Source organism: Pseudophryne corroboree, chromosome 3, assembly GCF_028390025.1.
Source record: "Pseudophryne corroboree isolate aPseCor3 chromosome 3, aPseCor3.hap2, whole genome shotgun sequence".
Classification (NCBI taxonomy): domain Eukaryota; kingdom Metazoa; phylum Chordata; class Amphibia; order Anura; family Myobatrachidae; genus Pseudophryne; species Pseudophryne corroboree.
The window spans coordinates 548,827,769-548,854,880 of NC_086446.1; the positions used below are offsets into that span (position 1 = coordinate 548,827,769).

At 47.4% G+C, this 27,112-nt stretch overlaps 1 protein-coding gene across 8 annotated transcripts in view; it reads right to left on the bottom strand.

Annotated features, from left to right (window-relative positions):
- The window catches only part of MBTD1 (mbt domain containing 1), a 178,721-nt gene that overhangs the window by 110,392 nt on the left and 41,217 nt on the right, over window positions 1-27,112 (bottom strand). For all 8 annotated transcript variants that reach the window (XM_063961253.1, XM_063961254.1, XM_063961247.1 and 5 more), the window contains exons 8-10: window positions 26,201-26,289; window positions 11,137-11,371; window positions 10,590-10,645 (exon numbers count right to left, since the gene is read on the bottom strand). In XM_063961253.1, the coding sequence (XP_063817323.1) occupies window positions 10,590-10,645; window positions 11,137-11,371; window positions 26,201-26,289 (380 nt within the window). The remainder of the gene's footprint in view (window positions 1-10,589; window positions 10,646-11,136; window positions 11,372-26,200; window positions 26,290-27,112) is intronic.

The window sequence follows — 27,112 nt, forward strand, 5'->3', positions numbered from 1 at the left end:
TTGCGAGTCCACCTGCAGTGGCGTTTCCCAATGTTTACTTAACTCTGCAGCGAGAGGATAACGAGCTAGCATCTTTTTAGAAAGGGAAAATTTGTTTCCTGGATAGTCCCAGGATTCCTGACGTATGTCAACCAAGTGGACAGAATAGGGTAAAACCAATTTAGTAACCATCTGACGTTTAAACTTATCTGGTTTCTTAGAGGAAGCTGGAGGCTCTATGGCATCATCAATTTGAAGAATCAGCCCGATAGCCTCCAAGAGGTCAGGAACATCCACTTGTGTCAGATTCCCCATCAGAAGCAACTGCATCAGTGTCTGAAGGGTCAGTGCAAGCGCCATTTCATCGGATGAAGTAACCGAAACATGTGTTGATTGTGAGGAAGTAATGGCCCATTTAGATGACCCCTTGGTCTTAGGCGGGCAAAGGTTAGGATTTTGCTTAGCCAGAGACTGATTTAATTGCTGTAACTGAGAGCACAGAGTATCTGCCAATGGCGGATTAACTGCAGGGACAATATGTGGCTGTAATGGCATAGGGGGAGCAAGTCTATTTACTGGCATAGTCCGTAAATTAGAGAAAGCAACCCAAGGTGGGTCTTGATTTGCCCCTGTTGCTGCAGACCGACTGTGGGGTATAGAACCCCCTGTACCTGTACCCTCAGCTGCAATGTTTTTCTCTGGGTAATCCGTGGCATCAGCACTGCATGGTGCAGGATCAGCCATGGTTCTACCACCCTGTTTAGCAGACATTATTTGTAAGCGTACCCTTAGGTTGTAATAGTACAATTTAAGCAGACAAATTACCTGACAAAAAAAACCCTGTATAGAGTGACTGCAAGCAGAGCACAGACAGAGGATTTAAGAGTTGTGGTGACTGTAAAACAGAGAAAAATACCAAAAGTAGTATATCCTGTGAAACACTATTATACGAGAACCCTGATGCACTTATCCCCATTCAGGGTACAGAATATAGGGATAGCGATGTGTGTGAGATACACAAACTAGAGATCACACAACAGCTATAGGCATACACACAGTCACATGTACAATGCAGAAATTACAAACAATAATAAGACTGCATTGGACTAGCAATACCAAGTAACTGTACTACCAAGCAAAAGCTATGTAGGTATATAGATATGACAATGCACAGTAAAGACTGGATGTATATCACGGGGTACTTGTACTAAAATAGGATTTTAAACCTACCGGTAAATCTATTTCTCCTAGTCTGTAGAGGATGCTGGGGACTCCGTAAGGACCATGGGGTATAGACGGGCTCCGCAGGATATAGGGCACCTAAAAAGAACTTTGACTATGGGTGTGCACTGGCTCCTCCCTCTATGCCCCTCCTCCAGACCTCAGTTAGAGAACTGTGCCCAGAGGTGATGGACAATACAAAGCAGGATTTAGAAATCCAAGGGCAAGATTCATACCAGCCCACACCAATCAAACCATGTAACCTGGATCATACATAACCAGTTAACCATATGAAGAATAACAGTAACGGTCCAAGACCGATTCCAACTGTAACAGAACCCTTATGTAAGCAACAACTATATACAAGTCTTGCAGAGTTTCCGCACTGGGACGGGCGCCCAGCATCCTCTACGGACTAGGAGAAATAGATTTACCGGTAGGTTTAAAATCTTATTTTCTCTTACGTCCTAGAGGATGCTGGGGACTCCATAAGGACCATGGGGTTTATACCAAAGCATCCAATCGGGCGGGAGAGTGTGTATGACTCTGCAGCACCGACTGAGCAAACGCTAGGTCCTCATCAGCCAGGGTATCAAACTTGTAGAATTTAGCAAAAGTGTTTGACCCCGACCAAGTCGCCGCTCGGCAAAGTTGTAAAGCAGAGACGCCTCGGGCAGCCGCCCAAGAAGAGCCCACCTTCCTAGTGGAATGGGCCTTACCCGAATTTGGTACCGGCAATCCAGCCGTAGAGTGAGCCTGCTGAATCGTATTACAGATCCAGCGAGCAATAGTCTGCTTCGAAGCAGGTGCGCCAATCTTATTGGCCGCATACAGGACAAACAGAGCCTCTGTTTTCCTAATTCTAGCAGTCCTGGCTACATAAATCTTTAAGGCCCTGACTACGTCTAGGGATCTGGAATCCTCCAGGTCACTTGTAGCCACAGGCACCACAATAGGTTGATTCACATGGAATGAAGAAACCACCTTAGGCAAAAATTGCGGACGTGTCCTCAATTCAGCTCGATCCACATGAAAAATCAAGTAGGGGCTTTTGTGTGACAAAGCCACCAATTCTGATACTCGCCTTGCCGATGCCAAGGCCAACAACATGACCACCTTCCAAGTAAGAAATTTCAACTCAACCTTGTTAAGCGGTTCAAACCAGTGTGATTTTAGAAACTGCAACACCACGTTGAGGTCCCACGGTGCCACTGGAGGCACAAAAGGAGGCTGGATGTGTAGCACTCCCTTTACAAACGTCTGGACTTCTGGAAGAGAAGCCAATTCCTTCTGAAAGAAAATCGAGAGGGCCGAAATCTGAACCTTAACAGAGCCTAATTTCAGGCGCATATCCACTCCTGTCTGTAGGAAGTGGAGAAAACGACCCAGATGAAAATCTTCCGTAGGTGCATTCTTGGTCTCACACCAAGACACATACTTTCGCCAGATACGGTGATAATGCTTAACCGTCACCTCCTTCCTAGCCTTTATTAAGTAGGGATGACCTCTTCCGGAATCCCCTTTTCCGCTAGGATTCGGCGTTCAACCGCAATGCCGTCAAACGTAACCGCGGTAAGTCCTGAAATACACAGGGCCCCTGTTGCAACAGGTCTTCCCTCAGAGGAAGAGGCCAGGGGTCTCCTGTGAGCATCTCTTGTAGATCCGAGTACCAGGCTCTTCGAGGCCAGTCTGGGACAACGAGTATCGTCTGTACTCTTCTTTGCCTTATGATCAACACTTTTGTGATGAGAGGAAGAGGAGGAAACACGTAGACCGATTTGAACACCCACGGTGTTTACAGAGCGTCTAATGCCACTGCCTGCGGGTCCCGAGACCTGGCACAATACCTCCGAAGCTTTCTGTTGAGGCATGACGCCATCATGTCTATTTGAGGAGTTCCCCAAAGACGTGTTATGTCTGCAAAGACTTCTTGATGAAGTCCCCCCTCTCCTGGATGGAGATCGTGTCTGCTGAGGAAGTCTGCTTCCCAGTTGTCCACTCCCGGAATGAAGACAGCAGACAGAGCGCTTACATGATTTTCCGCCCAGCGAAGAATCCTGTTGGTTTCCGCCATCGCGACTCTGCTTCTTGTCCCGCCTTGGCGGTTCACATGAGCCACTGCTGTGACATTGTCTGATTGAATCAGAACCAGTAGGTTTCGAAGAAGACTCTCCGCTTGTCGAAGGCCGTTGTAAATGGCCCTGAGTTCCAACACATTGATGTGTAGACAGGACTCCTGGTCTGACCAAAGTCCCTGAAAGTTTTTTCCCTGTGTGACCGCTCCCCATCCTTGGAGGCTCGCGTCCGTGGTAACCAGGATCCAGTTCTGAATCCCGAACCGGCGACCCTCCAGCAGGTGAGCACTTTGCAACCACCACAGGAGAGACACTCTGGCCCCTGGGGACAGAGTTATTTTCCGATGTAAGTGCAGATGGGACCCGGACCACTTATCCAGAAGGTCCCATTGAAAAGTCCTTGCATGGAACCTTCCGAAGGGAATGGCCTCGTAGGCCGCCACCATTTTTCCCAAACTCGAGTGCATTGGTGAACTGACACCCTTTTCGGTTTTAGCAGGTCTCTGACCATGTTCTGGTTGTCCTGGGCTTTCTCTATTGGGAGGAAGACCTTCATTTGTTCCGTATCCAGTACCATACCTAGGAACGGTAGTCGAGTTGTCGGAATCAACTGTGACTTCGGTAGATTTAGAATCCAACCGTGTTGCTGGAGCACTCTCAGAGAGAGAGTGCCACACTGCTCAGCAATTTCTCCCTTGATCTCGCTTTTATCAGGAGATCGTCCAAGTATGGGATAATTGTGACTCCATGCTTGCGCAGGACCACCATCATTTCCGCCATTATCTTGGTGAAAATCCTCGGGGCCGTGGAAAGTCCAAACGGCAACGTCTGAAATTGGTAATGACAATCCTGTACAGCGAATCTCAGGTATTCTTGATGGGGGGCATATATGGGGACATGAAGGTACGCATCCTTTATGTCCAGAGACACCATAAACTCCCCCCTCCTCCATGTTGGCTATTATCGTTCTGAGTGATTCCATTTTGAATTTGAATCTTTATGTACAGGTTTAGGGATTTCAGATTCAAAATAGGTCTGACCGAACCGTCCGGTTTCGGGACCACAAATAGGGTTGATTAGTAACCTCTTCCCTGCTGGTGCAGGGTAACCTTGATTATCACTTGCTGTATACACAGCGTTTGAATTGCAGCTAACACTACATCCCTTTCCGATGTGGAAGCTGGTAGGGCCGATTTGAAAAATCGGCGCGGGGGCACCTCCTCGAATTCCAGTTTGTACCCCTGGGAAACAATTTCCAACACCCAGGGATTCAGGTCTGATCTGACCAAGGCTTGACTGAAAAGTCGAAGACGTGCCCCCACCGGTGCGGACTCCCTCAGGGGAGCCCCAGCGTCATGCTGTGGGTTTTGGAGCAGGCGGGGAGGACTTTTGTTCCTGGGCACCTGCCGAAGCAGGTGCTCTTTTGCCTCTGACGAGGAAAGAGGATCCCCGACCTCTTTTGGACTTGTGCGACCGAAAGGACTGCATCTGATAGGGTGTTACTTTCTTTTGCTGTTGGGGAATATATGGTAAAAAATTTGATTTACCTGCTGTAGCTGTGGATACCAGGTCCGTCAGCCCATCCCCAAACAATACATCACCCTTATAGGGTAGTACTTCCATATGTTTTTTGGAATCCGCATCACCCGCCATTGGCGAGTCCATAAGGATCTTCTCGCTGAGATAGACATGGCATTGGCCCTAGGAGCCAGCAATCCAGTGTCCCTTTGAGCATCCCTCATAAATAAGACTGCGTCTTTTATATGGGCTAGAGTTAAGAATATAGTATCCTTATCCATATTATCAAATTGATCTGTCAGCTCATCTGTCCAAGCTGCAATTGCGCTACACACCCATGCAGACGCAATTGTCGGTCTTAGCACATCCCCCGTATGAGAATAAATACACTTTAAGGTAGTTTCTTGCCTGCTATCTGCAGGGTCCTTTAAGGGCCGCTGTGTCAGGAGACGGTAGCGCCACTTTCTTGGACAAGCGCGTCAGGGCCTTGTCCACAGTGGGGGATGATTCCCAAATCTCCCTGTCCTGCTTAGGGAAGGGGTATGCCATATAAATTCTTTTGGGGATCTGCGGTCTCTTTTCCGGAGTCTGCCAAGCTTTTCCAAAGAAATCATTTAGTTCATGAGATGTGGGAAAATTAATAATCTGTTTCTTTTCCTTAAACATGTGTACCTTTGTGTCGGGGACCAAGGGTTCATCCTCAATATGTAACACATCCCTTATTGCCACAATCATACACTGAATGGTTTTAGTCACCCTAGGGTGCAATTTTACTTCATCGTAGTCGACACTGGAGTCAGAATCCGTGTCGGTAGTGTGTCGGTAGTGTCGGTAGTAGTGTCTTGTGTTAAGGGACGCTTTTGAGACCCCGACGGGCCCTGTGAGTCGGTCCAATCCGAGGACTGACCCCCTGATGTCCCCCCTAATTCAGCCTGATCAAGCCTTTTATGTAAAGATGCCACACTTGCATTCAACATATGCCACATGTCCATCCAATCCGGAGTCGGCACAACCGACGGGGACACACCACTCATTTGCTCCACCGCCTCCTTGGAGAAGCCTTCCGCCTCAGACGTGTCGACACACACGTACCGACACCCCACACACACAGGGATTAACCTATAAGGGGACAAAACCCCAACCAGGCCCTTAGGAGAGACAGAGAGAGAGTATGCCAGCACACACCAGCGCTTAAAAACACTGGAATATATATACCAGATAGCGCTTTTTATATAAATATATATATATATATAGCCTTAATTCCCACTCACTGCGTCTCCAAAGTGCCCCCTCTTCTTTTTTCCAGCCTGTGAAGTTCAGCAGGGGAGAGATCAGGGAGCCAGCTTTTCCTCATACAGTTTCTGTAGAGAAAATGGCGCTGGTTAGTGCTGAGGATCAAGCCCCGATCACCCGACGGCGGGCTTCGGTCCCAGTAAACTTATATAAAAAATGGTGGGGGATTTGTGGATTTACTGTGCCACAGCCTAATCCTGCTTATATTGCCACAAAATGCGAAATATTGGTGCCCAGGGCACCCCCCCCTACGCCCTTCAGTGCCTGCTTGTGTGTGTGTACTGGGAGCAATGGCACGCAGCTTACCTCATGAAGATCTGATGTCTTCTTGCCTTCTCATACTCACCTGGCTTCTATCTTCAGCATCTGTGAGGAGGACGGCAGCGCGGCTCCGGGACGAACCCCAGGTGAGACCTGTGTTCCGACTCCCTCTGAAGCGAATGGTGTCCAGTAGCCTTAGAAACAGTGCCCAACTTGACAAGCCAGCTCTGTTTCTCTCTCCTCAGTCCCACGATGCAGGGAGCCTGTTGCCAACAGGACTCCCTGAAAATAAAAAACCTAACAAAATTCTTTAAAACAGAAAACTCTGGAGAGCTCTCTGCATTGTACCCTTTCTCCTCTGGGCACAAGATCTAACTGAGGAGTGGAGGAGGGGCATAGAGGGAGGAGCCAGTGCACACCCATAGTCAAAGTTCTTTTTAGGTTCCCTATCTCCTGCGGAGCCTGTCTATACCCCATGGTCCTTACGGAGTCCCCAGCATCCTCTAGGACGTAAGAGAAATACACCTGTAGCAATGCACTTGTTCTTAAGTATTCTACATGTCATTTAGACAGTGTTAGTTAAGTGTCCTGTAAATGCAGAGCGCTGATGATGCTGGTGGCTTTAGAGGAGACATTGCCCAGCAGTCACAGAATCAGCTCAGCATGTGTGTAATGGTGCCCAAATGCTGACAGGGAGTGAGGGAGACCGAGAGATGCAGCTCCACGGTGTGAACATTTGCAGTAAATGGCGACTGGGGGAGGGGCTACAGGTCAGAGCCTTATCCCCTTGCTGGACTTCACCACCGGGTACTGCAGGCCTATTAAAACGGATTTTTAGGGAATCGGACCTGTGCCCCTTGCCATGGTGTTCAAGTGGGGTCCCCGTACGGCCATAGTGTCCACGCCAGCGCGTGTGGCCCATCTCCTAGAGATTGCGCCGGATCGCTGTTTTCAGCGGGTCCCGCCAGGGGGACCCTCTTACATCCTCCTTATGATGCGGCCATGCGATCCTGGAGAGCAGCGGCAGGTGTGTGTGCCCTGAAAAAAACCGGAGCCCTCCGCTGTAAGCACCTGGCTGCCAAGGCGAGGGAGTATACAGCGCCGCTGGGGGAGCCGCAGCACGATATGTCAGTATGACATATAGCACTTAAGTGCCTGTGCTGCAGCCCTTGAAGCCTTCTTACCTCCTTTCAGGGCTGCCTAGCGCAGCCCTCCCTGTTAGCTGCCTGCACTGCAGGCACCAACTTACAAACTGAGCTCCAGTGCCTGGAGGCGGGGTTATAGAGGAGGCGGCAATATGCATCCGGAGAACAGTCAAAGCTTTTAGCCTGTTGGTGCCTCGGATCAAGAACCAACTCTACACCCAGATGTTATTCCCTGTGGAATACCAGTGTACCCCGCTGAAGAAATAATAATGTCGCCTCTTTTCCAGTGTGAACAAATCTAACCTTTTAAGTCTTTCCTCATAATCCAGTGCCTAGTGTTCACTCTAGGTTGTTTTAGCAGAGCGCCGCGCCCTGCCCGTTTTTTAGCAGGCAAAACCCACCCTGCCCCTTTTGCGGCGCCCTGCTAGAACAGCCGCCCGCTCCCTGCCCTCCCGGCGTGTATAGATGGCGTGCGCATGCGCGCGGCATCCATTCACGCATTGGGAGAGGGCTGGGGGAAGCCCAGCACCGACGGAGGTGCTGGGCACACCCCCAACAGTGACGTCGCCGGCCACAGACGCTCTCTATAGTAGCGTCTGTGAGCCGCACCGCCCCCTAAAATGACGTAGGCGTGGCCACGCCCCCTAGTTTGCGTGGCCGCGCCCCCATTTCGGGCACGCGGAGTCCGGCGCCGTGCTCCTTTTCACTCCTAGAGTGAACACTAAGTACCTCTAAACCCTTAACCAGTTTAGTGGCTCGCCTCTGAACATTTTTGAGTTCCAAGATATCTTTATAGTTGAGGAGTCCATAACTGTACACAATAACAGATGTGGCAGCACCAATGATTTATACAGTGGCAGGATTACACTCTCATCCCTTGTCTCCATGTAGTAGTACTACTACTACTACCACTACTACCACTACCACTACTACTACTACGTTTGTCGATGAGCACTCCCAAATCTTTTTCTTCAACTACTGTTTTCCCCATCTACTTTATAGGCTGCCTGAATGTTCTTAGTCCCAAAGTGCATAACTTTACATTTGTCTGTATTGAACCTCATTCTCCATTTGTCTGCCCATACCTCAAGTCTGGATAAGTCATTCTGTAGAGACTCAACATCCTTGTCTGAATTACTCTACATAGCTTAGTATCATCTGTGAAAATTGACACTGATTTCTAGTCCCTCTCCTAGGTCATTAATGAACACGTTAAACAATTGTCTGAGTACTGAACCCTGCAGTATTCTACTGAGCACTGAAGCCCATTCAGAGTACACCCCATCAATCCCCACTCGCTGTTCCCTATTGAACAGCCAATTATTCACCCAAGTACAAATAGTGTCACCTACCCCAAGCTCCCTTAATTTCAGAATTAGTCTCTTATGTGGAACTTTGTCAAAGGCCTTAGCGAAAGCCAAAAAGATCACATCCACTGCTTGACCATGATCAATATTATCGCTCACTTTCTCGCAGAAGTTAGTTTGACATGATCTGTCCTTCACAAAACCATGCGGATTCTTAGTAATAAACTTGGAGGTATCCAAGTACTCAAGTATGCTGTCCCTTAATATACCTTCTAGTAATTTCCCCACTATAGATGTCAAACTTACTGGTCTATAGTTACCGGGGTGAGTTTTAGTACCCTTTTTAAATATTGGGACTACCTCTGCTATACGCCAGTCCTTTGGTATCGTTCCTGATCTAATGGACTCTCTGAAAATCAAATATAGGGGTCTCGTTATCTCTACATTAAGTTCCATAAGAACCCTGGGGTGGAGTCCATCCGGTCCAGGATATTTATTTACCTTAATTTTACTTGGTCTCTCCCAGACTACTCCCGGGTCCCTGAGGCTAAGGGAACTAATGTAGCCCATACACTTGTGCGATATACCATACAGTCCGGCACGCCGGCTGGATGTTGCGTCGCAAGATATTAAGTGCTGCACTTAATATTTATTGCATTACAGTGCGATTGCATGTGTTTTTAAAAACATGCGATATATCTCACTGCGATCCGCGAGGGGCACCTGCCGGGAGCGGCCAGAGGCCACTCCCACTTGGCGGTGAAGTGCCCATCACGTGATTATCATGCAATCCATCGCATGATAATCACTTGGGCAGTACAGGGGCTATTTCATCGCACCTGAACTACCGGTGTGATGCCTCGCAATGTCGCGTCGCATCACACAAGTGTATGGGCACCATTAGTCCCAAGAAAAAAAAAAATGTAAATAAAGTAAAAGTAATATAACTGAGCAGGAGCTCAGTCAGCAGTGACCAGCTCTCTCTGCACAAATATAAAACTGGGGGATGATGGGGCATAGAGGGGGAAGAGCCTGTTTCACTTCTTAGAAGATTTAAAGTGCCAGCTCCTATAAGCCACCATCACCACCCACAGTCTTGAAGTTGTGCCAGTGTCCCCTAGTGACTGACAGAAAAATAGGGTTTTATTTTGTTTCAAAACTATGACAAAAGATATTATGGATCATTTACTCTGTAATTCAGTTCTTTGGTGTGTGCCCTGTAATAACGCTGTAGGTATAAAACATGGTCACACAAGAATAGATTATGTCAGGAGAGGAAGGTGCAGGTCTTGTGGGATGCAGTGACCTGTCCAGTATCCACTCATGTGATTGTGTTAGCGAGGACAGCACTGCATGTGATGGGGACTGCGACATGATTTGAGGAAGGGAGTGAAGGCCAAGATAGTGGATGCAGCAGAGTTCCTTAACAGCATATAGTAGTTACGCCCAGTCCTCTAAATTGCTGTTTCAAGCATACCTCCGTATGAATTTATATCAATATAACCAACAAATTTCTCAACTTACGCAATATGCAGCACTTCTATATCAGACATCCCCATTTACCTTCCATCCCTGCTCTACAACTCTACAAGCATCAGTTACCTTCCATGCTTACCTTTTTCCATCTCAAAATGTTTCAGATACACTGAAGGAAAAAAAAAAAAAAAAAAAATACAACAGACCAAAAAGTAGACCTGCGGGTTGTTTTTACCATCAACAAATTCTGTATTTCTAAACCATTTTCCCAGTACTGCAAATTTTTCTTTCATCATAAAGCTGTTGGCATTTACCTTTGCAAATAAGTGAGATGGTGCATCATAGTGAGTTTCCTGTTTCTTTAATATATCTATAAAACAGTACATCACATGTATAAATAAACCAGGAACTTGCTTAATATGAAAAAAACAAAACAAAAAAAAGTAACAACATTGTTTAAACCATATTCTAAGAGTCTCAAAACAAAAAATTTTTTTTACATACTTTATAGGATGTTTTATATCGTTCGCTGAAATAAAAGGCTTATTTTCTCCCACCCCACAAAGAACAGGTTTCATATTTAAATTTATTTTTTGCAAACCACAGAAACACTCTTCTATTAATATCACTAAACTTTTACATTATGGTAAGTTTCTATTTCATGTTTGGTCGACTTTATATTACATTAAGGTTTGCGTAGAATTTTTTGAGAAATTGCATACAGGCTGAATTACAACAATGGGCAAACATTTACATGAAAGAATTCGTAGAATACAGGCCTCCCTTAGTAAAAGAATGCTTAAGACACAAACTCTGAAAGGAACAATAAAATGGATTGTAAAAATATTGCAATAAACATACCCGATCTCTTAAATCGATGACCTATGCTTCGAGACCAACCAATATGATGTATCAGAGGGCTGTACATATGACACCAGAAATCATCAGTCTTGTCTTCACTTTCCTCATATACCAATCGAAGGCGGCCCCCAATTACACTATCCACCACTGCAACCCGTGTCCGGCAAAGATGTGTTTTGTCAACCACTTCTACCCTCATTAAAGGCTTGAAAGGGTACTGCATACTTTCTGATACCTTAAGAAAACAAACAGGATTTTAGTTACCTACCGGTATATTTTTCTCGTAGTACATAAGGAATATTGGGGAATTAGTACAATGGGGTATAGACGGTGTCCAAGGGAGTCTGTGCACTTTACATTTCTTCAACTGGGTCTGCTGGCTCCTCCCCTCTATGTCCCCTCCTACAGGCAGTTATAGGTAAAATAGTGCCCGAAGGAGAATGGACATACTTGAGAAAAGGAACATAACAATGAGTGGTAAGATTCACACACCAACACAAAACGACCAGCAACGGCTGGTAACAAACAGCAACAGCTGAACAGGTAACCATATAAGAGAAAACTTGCAGAAAAGTCAGTGCACTGAGGCGGGCGCCCAATATCCCTTATGGACTACGAGAAAGGGATTTACCAGTAGGTAATTAAAATCCTATTTTCTCTAGCATCCATAAGAAATATTGGGGAATTAATATGATGGGGACGTCCCAAAGCTTCCAGAACAGGCAAGAATGTGCGGAGAAGTCTGCAGCACCGCCTGCCCAAACTGGGTACCCTCTTTGGCCAGGGTATCAAACCTGTAGAACTTCACAAAGGTGTTCTTCCCTGACGAGGCAGCAGCTTGGTATAGTTGCAAGGCCGAGACTCCACGGTCAGCCGCCCAGGTAGACCCCACTGATAGAGTGGGCCTTCAGAGACTGTGGAACAGGTAAGGCTGCCGACATACTGTAGGCCTGTTGGATAGTAAGCCTAAGCCAATGAGCAATGGACTGCTTAGAAGCAGAGCAACCCTTTTTCTGCGCATCATAGAGCACAAAAAAGGAATCAGTCTCTGATCCGAGCTGTTCTCTAGCTATTTTTTGCAGCGCGTCGTATGGGTACAAAGCGGATCGTTGCTGAGTGATTGATTTAATGAAGAATCCATGTGCACAGCCGATCGCAAGAAGATTGACAGGAAGAGGGCGTTTATGGGCGTCAACTGACCGTTTTTCAGGGAGTGGTTGGAAAAATAGGATTTTGGTACCTACCAGGTAAATCCTTTTCTTTGAATCCATAGGGGGCACTGGAGTACTCTTGGGATATGGACGGCTTCCACCGGAAGAAGGCACTGAATAAATTAATTTTTTGAGACTACTCCTCCCCTCCATATCCTGCAGCACTTCAGTGTTTTTTACTGAGCCGAACAGGATCGATAGAGAGATTGACAAAAGGAGAATTACATATAGTCTCACAGACAACAATAAAGTTGACACAACGTAACAGACAACTAAACAGTTGACACCATAACTGATTAACCCTTGTTAAATTTAAACCAGTCGTGAAAGTGTGTTACCATAAGAACCACTGGACTCCTAAAACAGGTAAACTGCTCTGGGTGGGCGTCCAGTGCCCCCTATGGATTCAAAGAAAAGGATTTACCTGGTAGGTACCAAAATCCTATTTTCTTTTTCATCCACTAGGGGTCACTGGAGTACTCTTGGGATGTACCAAAGTCTCCTCCGTGGCGGGAGAGCTGTTTGGCACCTGTAACACTAAACGGCCAAAGCTAGATGCTGCTGCCGCGAACGTATCAAACTTGTAAAAGCGCACAAACGTGTGCACTGACGACCAAGTAGCCGCACGGCAAAGCTGTGTCGTAGAAGCCCCACGACTCGCTGCCCATGACGTCCCCACAGAACGTGTGGAATGAGCTGTTACTGAAGTAGGTGGCTGTAACTTAGCATAAAGGTAAGCCTGACGTATAGTCAGTTTGATCCATCTGGATAAGGTCTGCTTAGAGGCTGGCCAACCCCTCTTAGCTGCGTCATAGAGAACAAACAACGTATCTGTCTTACGCACAGTAGACGTTCGGGAAACATAGATGCGCAATGCGCGAACCACATCCAACGTTCCAGAATCTCCTGTTAACACAGGAACTACTATTGGTTGATTGATGTGAAAAGACGACACTACCTTTGGTAGAAAAGCGGGATTCGTCCGAAGTTCCGCTCTGTCATCATGAAAAATTAAATACGGTGACTTGCATGACAAGGCACCCAAATCTGAAACACGCTTAGCCGAAGCTAAGGCTAAAAGAAAAATCGTTTTCCAAGTGAGAAATTTAATATCCACTTGTTGTAAGGGTTCAAAGTAATCGGACTGTAAGAAATCTAAAACCAGATTCAAGTCCCATGGTGCTGTAGGTGGAATGAAAGGAGGCTGTATCCTCTTTACACCCTGTAGAAACGTATGTATTGACTGCAACGAGGCCAATTTCCTTTGAAAATAAATTGACAACGCAGATACCTGCACCTTTAATGTGGAAAGACGTAGTCCTCCATCTAACCCCATTTGTAAAAATAACAAAAGACGGGATAATTTAAAAGACGATGTCGGAAATTTCCGAGCTTCACACCAACCTATATAAGTACGCCAAATTCTATAATAATGAGCTGCCGTAACCGGCTTCCTAGCTCGTACCATGGTTGGTATAACAGACTCAGGAATGCCCTCTTTCCTTAAGATGGCCTTTTCAACAGCCACCCCGTCAAACGCAGCCGCGCTAAATCGGGGTAAAGGAACGGACCCTGTTGTAACAGGTCCGGACGTAGTGGGAGTGGCCACGGATCGTCTGCGAGTAACCCGAGGAGATCCGAGAACCAAGCCCTCCGAGGCCAATGAGGCGCTATTAGAATGACTGTGACGAACCCTCTCTTGATCCGTTTTAGCACCAACGGGAGCAGCGGAAACGGTGGAAACAGATACACAAGGCTGTATGGCCACGTGGCTGTGAGAGCATCCACCGCCACTGCCCCTGGATCTCTTGTTCTGGACACATATCTTGACACCTGATGATTGTGGCGGGATGCCATTAGATCCACCTGAGGGTAACCCCACTTCTGGATCAACATCTGAAATACTTCTGGATTCAATGCCCACTCTCCTGGATGAAAATCCCGACGACTGAGAAAATCTGCCTCCCAGTTGTCCACTCCAGGAATGAACACTGCCGATAATATCACCTGGTGATATTCGGCCCATCTGAGGATCCGAGCTACTTCCCGCATAGCCATGCGGCTTCTCGTTCCTCCTTGTTTGTTTATATATGCGACTGCCGTCGCGTTGTCTGACTGCACCTGAACAGTCTGAAAACGAAACATGTACACCGCTTGTCTTAGAGCATTGTAAATCGCCCTGAGTTCCAGAACATTTATGGATAGCGATCTTTCGTGATCCGCCCAGAGGCCCTGGAGCCGATAACTCTGAACTACAGCTCCCCAACCTCTGAGACTTGCGTCTGTTGTCAGAATTATCCAATTCGCGACGCCGAATCGTGTCCCTGCAGATAGATTGTGTATTTTTAACCACCAGAGAAGAGACACCCTGACTTGTGGTGACAACCTCACCCTGTGGTGCAGCTGCAGATGTGATCCCGACCACTGTGCTAACACCTCCAGTTGAAACGGACGTGAGTGAAATCTTCCGAACTGAAGTGCTTCGAAAGCCGCCACCATTGTGCCTAGAAGGCGAATGCACAAATGTACTGAGACTGTGCGTGGCTTGAGCACTAATTGCACCAGATGACGAATGCCCTGTACTTTCTGTTGTGGCAGGTAAACCCTTTGTTTTACTGTATCGAGAATCATCCCTAGGAATTGAAGTCGTTGACACGGAATTAGATGTGATTTCTTTAAACTGACTATCCAACCGTGCTGAACTAGTACATTGTACGTTAGTAAGGCATGTTGGAGAAGCAATTGTTGAGACGGAGCCTTTATGAGTAGATCGTCTAAATACGGAACAATTATTACCCCTAGGGACCTGAGATGAGCTGTCATCACGGACATTACCTTGGTGAATACCCGAGGCGCTGATGAGAGGCCAAACGGTAGAGCCTGAAATTGGTAATGGTCTCGTCTTATCGCAAACCTTAAGAAACTCTGGTGAGGTGGCCAAATCGGAATGTGCAAATACGCATCCTTGAGATCTAGTGCAATCATGAATTCCTGTGGCTCTAACCCTGCAATTACTGACCTGAGAGATTCCATCTTGAATCTGTGGTAAGTGACGTAATGATTGAGACCTTTTAGGTTCAATATTGGCCTGACTGAGCCATCTGGTTTTGGTACCAGAAACAGACTGGAATAATAACCCTGCCCCTGTTCCTGCACAGGGACCGGAATTATCACTGCAGCATTCAGCAGAGACTGAATGGCAACCTGCAGAACTGCTTTCTTGTCGTCCGACACAGGCAGTCCTGTCGTGAAAAATCTTCCTGTCGGAAGATAATCGAACTCTATTTTGTAACCCTCTAATACTAAATTGCGGATCCACCCATCTGTGGACGTCTGCAGCCACGCCCCCTGAAAGCTCTGAAGGCGTGCTCCCACAATTGGAGATCCGAGATGGGCTGGGAGCCCGTCATGCCACTGGTTTGTTAGTGGTCTTGGTGTCTTGACGACGTGCATTGGATTGTCGGGCACTACGTCCCCGACCTCTTCTGCCCGGCGTGACTGCTCCTCCCTGCCCACGAAAGGGCTGAGTTCTAAAGGATTTGAACGCCGGACCAGAATATTTCCGTTTAGGTATAGTTGTAGGCGATGGAAGAAAAACAGACTTCCCTCCAGTAGCCTCAGAAATCCATTTGTCCAATTCAGGACCAAAAAGTTTCTCGCCATCATAAGGCAATGCCTCTATACCTTTTTTAACCTCCGTCTCCGCCTGCCACGAACGCAGCCAAAGTGCTCGTCGTACTGTGACTAGCGATGAGGACAGGCGAGAAGTAAGCTGACAGACGTCAGTAGAAGCTGTACATAGATATTCAGCAGCTTCCCAGATTTGATCCGCGAGAAGTATAAGATGATCATCTTGCAGAGCCGACTTGAGCTCTTTTATCCATACCATTAAAGCTTTAGTAACCCAAATGCCAACCAACCCAGGTCTTAACAGCACTCCAGTTGCTGTGTACATGGACCTTAGCATAGCCTCTATTTTACGATCTGCAGGGTCTTTAAGCGTAGTAGCAGTTGGGACTGGTATGGTTAACTTCCTCGTAAGTTTAGATACGGATGAATCCACCAAAGGTGGGTTCTCCCATGTAGCTGTCATGGCCTCTGGAAACGGGTAACTCGATTTAAATCTACGAGGAATAGAAAACCGTTTGTCCGGACTGTCAAAGTCGTCACCTTCTGACTGTTGTTCTATTTCGCCCTCCTCGTACTCCTGTTCAGTGAGATCTAGTATCCCAGAGACAGGAAAATTAGTAGGAAAAGGAAACTTATCTTTTCCACTCAAGGTGGACTTATGACCAGTTTGAGACTCCCCAGGTAACTCAAATGGTCTCATCTTAAACTCAGATCTTGCCGCCTCTCTTTCTTCACGAGAGGCGGCCAGTTCTGATTGTAAACCAACTAATACATCTGCAAGTAAAGCCCATGGCGGGTCCTGAGATGCTGGCTTTACTTCTGGAATGGAAATCGTATTTATGGCTGTATTAACAACACATGCTGTACATGTGGTGGATCCATCAGGCAACACACTCTTACAGACATGACATGACAAATGTTTCTTAGATTTTGCTGGTGTCTTACTCATTATGAAGACAGACAATACAAACTCCACACAGACAGACTGCACGACTCAGTAATAACACCAAAGTTCCTGGTATATATCTAGGCAAGTGCAGTGCCTGCCAGAAATACAAAAACTGACCCCAAAATTCCTCTAGTACCACTCTTAGCCGAGATGTAAAAATAGGAAACCTGGAACAGACAGGAGAACATTTAAACATATTAAGCATTTCTTGGCACTGCCAAATACTGTTAAAGTCTCCCCCCCCCACTCCCACGACCTCCGTGTACAGCACCGGGTCTGGGCCTGTGGAAGTTTTGCAAAGGGCCGTGTGAGCGGCCTGCCTGTAGACCCCGGACAACGGAACTCCTCGGCTGCTGCGGGCGGATGGCGGAAGCAGAGAGCGTGCTGCATAGAGCCGTGGAGCGGCCTATGCACACGTGCTCCCGCCCGCCACACACAGCATAACGGCGTGTCTGTGTAGCCAAGCAGCGCTGCTGCTGCGCAGGGAGCAGCGGTCTCTTAGGATGCTGGGAGCCGGAGAGTGAGAGCGCGCCGCATGGACCGTGAAGCGGCCCATGTACACGCGCTCCGGGCAGCGGTGAGTACCCAACAATCCCCAACAGTGGAGCGGCAGCAAGCGCTGACCGCCCCAACCCAACATACCTGGACCGTGACAAAAGTCTATGACGGGGCCTTCATCCAAGCTCCGTCCAGCTTTCCTGCAGGCAGCCTGCAAGTGGAGTGAGGGAGCTCTTTACAGAGAGGTCCGACACTCACGGCTACTCAGCCGCTTCCACTGTCCCTGACCCACGCCTGTTAGAAGGGGGGAAAGGACGTGGAAATTGAAGAAAAAAAAAAACTTAGAAAAAATTCCAATACTTTGTGGATGAGCTCCACTATGCCTTCTAACTGTGTCGAGCACAGAAAAAACACTGAAGTGCTGCAGGATATGGAGGGGAGGAGTAGTCTCAAAAAATTAATTTATTCAGTGCCTTCTTCCGGTGGAAGCCGTCCATATCCCAAGAGTACTCCAGTGACCCCTAGTGGATGAAAAAGAAAATGCAGGCATGTCCAAGCATTTGCAGGGCGGGTGTCTGACGTCAATTCTGGGACCGGACAGGCTGAAGTGATCGCAGCGGCTAAGTTCAGACCTACTCAGAAACTGCACAAAACTTTTTTGTACCGCTTGACTGCACAAGCATTCGCACACTTGCATAGCGAAAATACACTCCCCCATAGGCAGCGACTATCTGATCACAGCGCTGCCAAAAAATAGCTAGCGATCAAATCTGAATGACCCCCATAAATCTTCAAGGCTCGCACAGCACCCAATGCCGCCGGAGGAGCAGAAGCACCAGAACTGGACGGAATCACAATAGGCTGATTCAAGTGAAACGCAGAGACCACCTTTGGCAGGAACTGCTGTCTAGTCCGGAGCTCTGCTCTGTCCTTGTAAAAGACCAAGTAGGGACTTTTACACGACAAAGCCCCCAATTCTGAGACCCATCGAGCAGAAGGGCAAGTAACATCACGCCTTCCACGTGAGATACTTGTCTTGCACCGTCAGATGTTCAAACCAGGAGGAGGTCTGTAGAAAATCCAATACCACAATCAGATCCTAGGGTGCCGTAGGCGGCACACAAGGAGGTTGTATGTGTTGCACCCCTTGCAAGAAGGTCTGAACTTCTGGCAACACTGCCAATTTCTTCTGGAAGAAAATGGAGAGGGCTAAAATCTGGACCTTAAGGGAACCCAGACGTAAGCCCTTATCCACACCAGCTTGCAGGAAACGTAAGAAACGTCCCGAGTGAAACTCAGCAGGTGGATACGTGCGTTCCTCGCACCAAGAAACATATCTCCTCCAGATATGATGATAGTGTTTTGACATCACAGGTTTCCTGGCCTGAACCATGGTAGCAATAACCTTCTTGGAAAAGCCCTTGTGAGCTAGGATGTTCCACTCAACCTCCATGCCATCAAACAAAGTCACCATAAGTCCGGGTAGACGATCGGTCCTTGTTGAAGAAAACCGCTTCTTAGTGGTAGAGGCCAAGGGTCTTCGTCGGACATGTCCAGAAGAGACGCGTACCATGCCCTCCAAGGTCAATCCGAATTGCCTTGACTATGATTACAGATTCGCTTAAGCACCCTTGGGAGCAACGGAATTGAATCAAAACAGGTAGAGCAGCTGGTAAGGCGAAGGAGATGCCAGTTTATCCACTGCCCTCGCCCGAGGGTCCCTGTTTCGCGAGCAATACCAGGGCAATTTCTTGTTGAGACGAGAAGCCATCATGACCATTTGAGGGCAACCCCACGATCGATGATCTGCTGAAACACTAGATGGCGGAGCCACCACTCCCCTGGGTGGAGATGGTGACGACTCAGGAAGTCTGCTTCACAGTCGTCCACACCTGGAATGAAGACTGCCGACAATGCTCTTGCATTTCTTTCCGCCCAGGGGAGTATTTTTGACACCTCTTGCATGCAGGCTCTGCTTTTTGTCCCTACTTGTCGAATGATATATGCCGAAGCCGTTGGCGTTGTCCAACTGTACCTGGACCGCATTATCCTTGAGCAGAGGAGAGGCCTTAAGCAGAGCACTGTAGATCGCCCGAAGTTCCAGAATGTTGATCAGAATGAGGGCTTCGTGGGCTGAGCACCTGCCCTGGAACTGCACCCCTTGGGTGACTGCTCTCCATCCCCGTAGACTCGCATCTGTCGTGAGCAAGGTCTAATCCTGAAGCCAGAGACTCCGGCCTTGCAGGATATTGGAGGACTGTAGCCACCACAGGAGGGAAATCATGGCCTGAGGTGACAGCCGAATCATCCAGACCACTTGCTTAGGAGATCCAACTGAAATGTTCTGGCATGGAACCTCCCATACTGGATCATCTCGTATGAGGCAACCTTCTTTCCCAATACTCGTATGCAAAGATGGACGGACACTCGAGTAGGTCGGGGCACCATGCGGACCATCTCCTGAAGTGTTTTCGCCTTGTCCTCTGGCAGAAACACCTTCTGTGCCACAGTATCCAGAAACATCCCCAGGAACAGGAGCCTCTGAGTTGGCTCCAGGTGGGACTTCTGTAAGTTGAGGATCCACCCATGGTTTGACTGAAGAAGATGGATGGTGCAGTCGATATGGAGCAACAAAAGCTCCATGGATCGTGCCTTTATCAGAAGATTGTCCAGATAAGGAACCACATTGACCCCCTGGACCCGGAGTTGGATCATCATCTCTGCCATCACCTTCGTGAGTAGTGCCTGGAATTGGAAGCGATTGTCCAGTAGGGCAAACCGCAGGTACACCTGATGAGGCGGCCAAATCGGAATATGGAGATAGGCATCCTTGATATCCAAGGAGAAAAATTCCTGTACTTCCAGGCCCGCAATCATTGCTCACAGGGATTCCATCTTGAACATGTTCAAGTAACTATTTAAGGATTTTAGATTCAAAGTGGGACTGACGAACCATCCGGTTTCAGCACCACAAACAGGTTTGAATAAAACCCCTTGCCGCGTTGCGGTAGTGGTACTGGAACAATGACGTGGGACTGGACCAACTTTCGGATAACCTGCTGCAACGTAACTTGCATAGCCTCCAAAGCTAGCAAGCTTGTAACTCTGAGAAACGAGATCTGACGAGGTATCCTGGCAGGAGGTCTCCCAGACGCGGCTGAAGTGATGCAGTCGAGCTCCCACCTCGAGATCCCCGCGGGTTGGGTGGGCACAGTCATGCTGAGGACTTTGTGGAAGCAGAACCGGTGGACTATTCCTGAGAACTGGTGCTTGCAGGTTTTCTGGACTTCCCTCTGGTGCCTCTAGCCGCATTGGAGGCACCTCTGGCCTTAGATCGAAATCTGAGAGCCCAAAAGGATAGGACAGATGGCCCCGGATAGGAGCGTCTTGCCGGGCCCCAGAGGGGAGACACGTGGATTTCCCAGCCGTAACTTTGGAAATCCAGGTATCCAATTCGACCCCAAAAAGCCATTCCCCAGAAAAGGGGAGGGATTTCACACTACGTTTGGATTCTGCGTCCGCAATCCACTGACGCAATCACAAGGCCCTGCGCGCCGACACTGCCATGGCAGAAGTCTGAGCATTAATGTTCCCCATCCCCTTGAGTGAATAAGAGGACACGTGTAGTGTCCTGAATGTGTTTAAAGGAGGGTTACCATAGTGACTAAGGGCATATCTCCAGAGAGGCCACCCTGAATCCGAGTGGCCCAGGAATGAATGGCATGGGTAATTCAGCAACCCACAATGACCGGTCTTTGTGATATACCGGCTGCTGTGTATATAGACTTTAGGGTAGTTTCTATCTTCCTGTCCCCAGGATCCTTCATGGTAAAGGAGCCCGGAGCAGGCAGCACAGCCTTCTTAGACAGGCGAGAGAGACTGATACATCCACCCCAGGGGGGTTACTCTCAAAATTTTCTACCTTCAGGAGCAAATGGAAAAGTGCGCAAAAACTTTTTGGATACTTGGAATCTTTTGTCTGGATTTTTCCAGGCTTGTTTGAATAGGTCGCCTAACTCTGTAGATTCAGGGAAAGTGACATTAGGCTTGTTTTGTACAAAAAAAAACAAACAAACCACCAAACACAAAAATATGACTGCAGCGTCCTCTAGAGGGAGCTTTAACACGTTCCGTATAGCCAGAATTAGGGGTTCAATACCCTGAGCAGAATCGGGATCCAAGTCATCCCCATACTCCTGTATATCATCTGTATCAGAGAGTATGGCAGGTAACCCACGTTTCTGTAGACCTGCATGAGAGGGAGGCTGTGCATTTGCCCTAGCAGCTAAATCTGCAACAGCTTGTTGTAGTAGCGGAGTCTTCTGCACATTAGCAGTGAGCTGGGATGACATTTGACTAACCAGTGGGGCTGTGGACCCTCTCCCCCAGCCGAGAGAGAGAGAGAGAGAGAGAGAGAGAGAGAGAGAGAGAGAGAGAGAGAGAGAGAGAGAGAGAGAGAGAGAGAGAGAGAGAGAGAGAGAGAGAGAGTGACCAGACAGTGAGGCTGTCAGCTCACTATAATACTGTAAACACTAACAATTTCTATCCTAAATAAGATGTATATAGTGTACACAAGCGGCTCTCCCCCTTTGCTACACCCTGTACCAGATTATCCAGCAACGCTGAGGATCAGGAAGCACTGGGTGTGCCGTCTGTGGCTGCAGTAAGCAGAGGAAGGCGCCAAAATGCCTCAGGTCCCGCTCTGAGGTAGCTCAGACCCCACAAATGACGCAGAGATACCCAATGTTATTATACTGGCAAAGTCTCAGTTCTAGCTCAAAACCTCACAAGTGTTAGTCAAGCGTTTGTGCCAGTTTCCACATGGGGGATATTAGGGGGATATTAGCGGGACTCTCTCCTCTCCTCCCCCCGGGATGGTCCTGTACGCCGCGCCCATGGTAATCCACACTTTGAACCGGGGCCCTCAGTTTGTACTCACCACCGATGTCACCTTCAAGCAGCGTTAGGGGTGTGCTGCGTGCTGCGTCTTTGACAGCCAAGGCGCAGTGTCCCGCTGTGAAGCGGCTCTGCACCTCGTAAGGCCTGTGACCGTCATCCCCCTAACTCCCACAGTGCAGGTATGCCGTTGCCCAGACAGCGTATTGAAGATAAACAAAAAATACACGTTATGGTAAGAACTTACCGTTGATAACGGTATTTCTCATATGTCCACAGGATAACACTGGGATATGATGGAGTGACAGCGGATTGGCACCAAACTATCACAAGCTTTCTGGCCTCCCAGGATGCAACGGGCTCATCCATATAATCCCACCCACCGGCTCAGTCAAATCAGTTGTTTCCAAAGCATTTAGGCAGGAGCATTATGTAGAACCCTATTCAGGCGAGAAGAACACACATGCACAACCTTCCACACAAGAGGGAAGAGGTTAGGGAGTATAAAGATTCTCAAATCAGGTGAGAGTCAGGGTGGGATCCCTTGGGAAACCTGTGGACATAGGAGAAATACCGTTATCAACGGTAAGTTCTTACCATAATGTATATTTCTCCGGCAGGGTCCACAGGTTATCCACAGGATAACATTGGGACTTCCCAAAGCCAGTTTTAGTGGTGGTGACGCTCCTGATTAGACAGGAGAACCGTTCGACCGAATTCAGCGTCATGAGAAGCAAAAGTATCCAAAGCATAATGTCTAATGAATGTGTTAATGGAAGACCATGTGGCTGCCTTACATATCTGTTCTGCTGACGCACCATGTTGTGCTGCCCATGAAGTACCTACCTTACGTGTAGAGTGAGCAGAGACATTAGCTGGAACAGGGAGATCAGCTTGAGAATGGGCTTCTGAAATAGTCATTCGAATCCATCTTGCTAGCGTCTGTTTAGTAGCAGGCCATCCCCTCTTGTGAAATCTGTAGAGAATGAAGAAAGAATCTGTCTTTCTGATGGCACTAGCACGATCCACGTAGATTCTTAATGCACGGACTACGATCAGCGACGCATCTCCCGCAGAAAGTCCCGATACCTGAAAAGCCGGGACTACAATTTCTTTGTTAAGGTGAAACTTCGAGACCACCTTCGGAAGATAACCAGATTTAGTTCTGAGAACTGCCTTATCTGGATTTAAAAAAAAAAAAAAAAAAATCAGAAAAGGAGATTTACATGACAACGCTACTAAATCTGACACTCTTCTAGCTGATGCCATTGTCGGTAGAAAGAGTACTTTAGCGATCAACCATTTAAGATCCACTTTCTTAAGGTGGTTCAAATGGAGCCCCTTGAAGGGATTTGAGAACCAGACTTAAATACCAAGGTACTGCAGGAGGAACAAAAGGTGGTTGAATGCACAGCATTCCCTGTAATAAAGTACGCATATTTTGTAAAGTGGCAATTTTCTTTTGTAACCATACAGTCAATGCTGATACTTGAACTCTCAAGGAAGCCAACTTCAAACCCTTATCCATTACTGCCTGAAATCTAAGATTCTGGATACTCTGAAAGATTTTGGATCCATACTTCTTTCACTACACCAATGAATATAGTCTTGCCATATTCAGTGTTAAATGCGAGCCGAGGAGGGTTTCCTTGCCCTGAGCATAGTTTGAATTACCGGTTGTGAAAAATCTCTGGACGTCAGGATAGAGGTTTCAAAAGCCACGTCGTCAAAGACAGCTAATCCAGATGCCTGTGGTAACAAGGACCCTGCATTAGTAGATCTGGACGTTGAGGGAGCAGAATTGGAGCATCCATCGACATCCTCTGTAGATCTATGTACCAATGCCTTATGGGCCAAGCCGGAGCTATTAGAATCACGGCACCCTTTGCTTGCTTTATTTTCCTCATCACCCTGAGTACAGATATGCCAGATGAAAGTCCCATTTCACTGACAGTGCGTCTACAAGGATCGCTCCGGGGTCCTTTGTTCTTGAACCGTATGCCGGAACTTTGTTGTTCAGACGGGACGCCATGAGATCTCTCTCTGGCAACCCCCACTTGTCTACTAGAGTCTGAAATACTTCCGGGTGGAGAGCCCATTCGGTTGCTCGAATGGTGTGTCTACTGAGAAAGTCTGCTTCCCAGTTTAGGACTCCTGGAACGAACACTGCGGACAATGCTGGAAGATGGAGGAATTCTGCATACTTTAGTATGTGACTTACCTCCTTCATTGCTCTTTGGCTGCGAGTTCCTCCCTGATGGCTGAAGCTTGCTACTGCCGTTGCATTGTCCGAGCGGATCTGGACTGGTTTTCCTTGCAGAGTGTCCTTTGCCTGAATCAGTGCCATGTATACGGCCCAAATTTCTAACAGGTTCATTGGCAGTCGACTTTTTTCTGTGGTCCATTGTCCCTGGTACCACAATCTTTCGGACACTGCTCCCCAGCCCTGAAGACTGGCATCCGTTGTCAGGATTTTCCAATCTGATATCCAAAATGGTCTCCCCTTATCTAGATGGGAAGTCTGTAGCCATCAGGCTAATGACCTTTTTACCTTTACTTGAGGTACCATAATTTGTTTCTTTATTGTCTGATGTACTCCATTCCATCTGGTCAGAATCAGATGCTGCAGAGGTCTTGAGTGGAATGGTGCATATTCCACCATGTCGAATGTTGACACCATCAACCCCATCACTCGCATTGCTGCGTGAATTGATATTGTTTGACTGTGCAACAATTCCTGAGTCATTAACTGAACCTTGGATATCTTTTCCAAAAAGGTAAAAATATTTTCTGCAGACTTGAATCCAATACAGCCCCCAAGTGAATCATCAGTGACGACTTTGCCCAATTTATGAGCCATCCATGTTTGTGTAGACAAGTTATTGTCTGTTGGAGATGACTCAAGAGCAATTCCTGGGATTGTGCCAGGATTAAAAGAGCGTCGAGGTATGGAAAAAACCTTATCCCCTGCTTGCAGAGATAAGCTGCCATAACCACCATGATCTTGGTAAATACTCTGGGGGCTGTGGCTAACCCAAAGGGTAATGCCTGGAATTGAAAATGTTGTTGGAGGATAGTGAACCTGAGGCAACACTGATGGGATAATGCTATTGGCACATGCAGGTAAGCATCCTGTATATCCAGAGATACCATGTAATCCCCTGGTTCCAAGGCCAAAACTATGGAGCGTAATGTCTCCATGTGGAACCCAAATGTATTTAACATTTTGAGATTGAGAATGGGCCGAAATGACCCATTTGTCTTCTGGACTAAAAATAGGTTGGAGTAAAACCCCTGCCCCCGTTGTGCCGGGGGTACTGGAATGATTACCCCAGACTGAAGCTATTTCTGAACTGCTTCTTGCAGGGCTCTGGCCTTCAGCTCTATACGAGATGGGCTGGTGCAAAAAAACATTCGAGGAGACTGCTTCTTGAAAGGGAAAACAAAATCCAGAGATACCACTTCTTGCACCCAAGCGTCTATTGTCGACTGCTGCCATATGTGTGCAAACTGAAGACGGCCCCCTACCTTGGAGTCCCCAAGGTGGAGGCCCGCACCATCAGGCTGATTGTTTCTGTTCTGGTTTGGAAGCTGGCCCTCTATTGGCCCATTGCTAGTAGGAGGGGCACAGAGTGAGGAGCCAGCACACCTAATCAAACTTCTATAGTGCCCATGGCTCCTAGTGGACCCGTTTGTACCCCATGGTACCAAATGGATTCCCAGTATCCCCTAGGACGTAAGAGAAATATAATTAACATAGGTGCTACTTAAAATAAGTGACATTGAATAGACTTGTAAAGTGAAATGATAACTATTAGCGTAGACCCAGAAGCAAAATAACGTATACACATACTTTTTTTTTTCTTGTTAAGAGGCTTACCTTTTGCGCAAAATCTGGAGGAAACGTCTTGGCACCAGTCAGTCGTTTGACTAAAAAAGCTTTCCAATTTGAGTATTTATGTTGTATGGCTATGAAAAAAAATAGAAAAATTATTGATTTGTTTACTAGAGTAAATCGGCAAGTCCTCAAAGAAAAACTTTCAGAAGGGAATCCAAGAGTAGCTGTATCCAATCTCACTTTCCCAATTCACAAAATTATTTAAACTTGATTTTATTTTTTATATTAAAGAGACACTGTTCATTACATACAGAAAAAATAAGAATTTACTTACCGATAATTCTATTTCTCGGAGTCCGTAGTGGATGCTGGGGTTCCTGAAAGGACCATGGGGAATAGCGGCTCCGCAGGAGACAGGGCACAAAAGTAAAGCTTTCCGATCAGGTGGTGTGCACTGGCTCCTCCCCCTATGACCCTCCTCCAAGCCAGTTAGGTACTGTGCCCGGACGAGCGTACACAATAAGGGAGGAATTTTGAATCCCGGGTAAGACTCATACCAGCCACACCAATCACACCGTACAACTTGTGATCTAAACCCAGTTAACAGTATGATAACAGCGGAGCCTCTGAAAAGATGGCTCACAACAATAATAACCCGATTTTTGTAACTATGTACAAGTATTGCAGATAATCCGCACTTGGGATGGGCGCCCAGCATCCACTACGGACTCCGAGAAATAGAATTATCGGTAAGTAAATTCTTATTTTCTCTATCGTCCTAGTGGATGCTGGGGTTCCTGAAAGGACCATGGGGATTATACCAAAGCTCCCAAACGGGCGGGAGAGTGCGGATGACTCTGCAGCACCGAATGAGAGAACTCCAGGTCCTCCTTAGCCAGGGTATCAAATTTGTAGGATTTTACAAACGTGTTTGCCCCTGACTAAATAACCGCT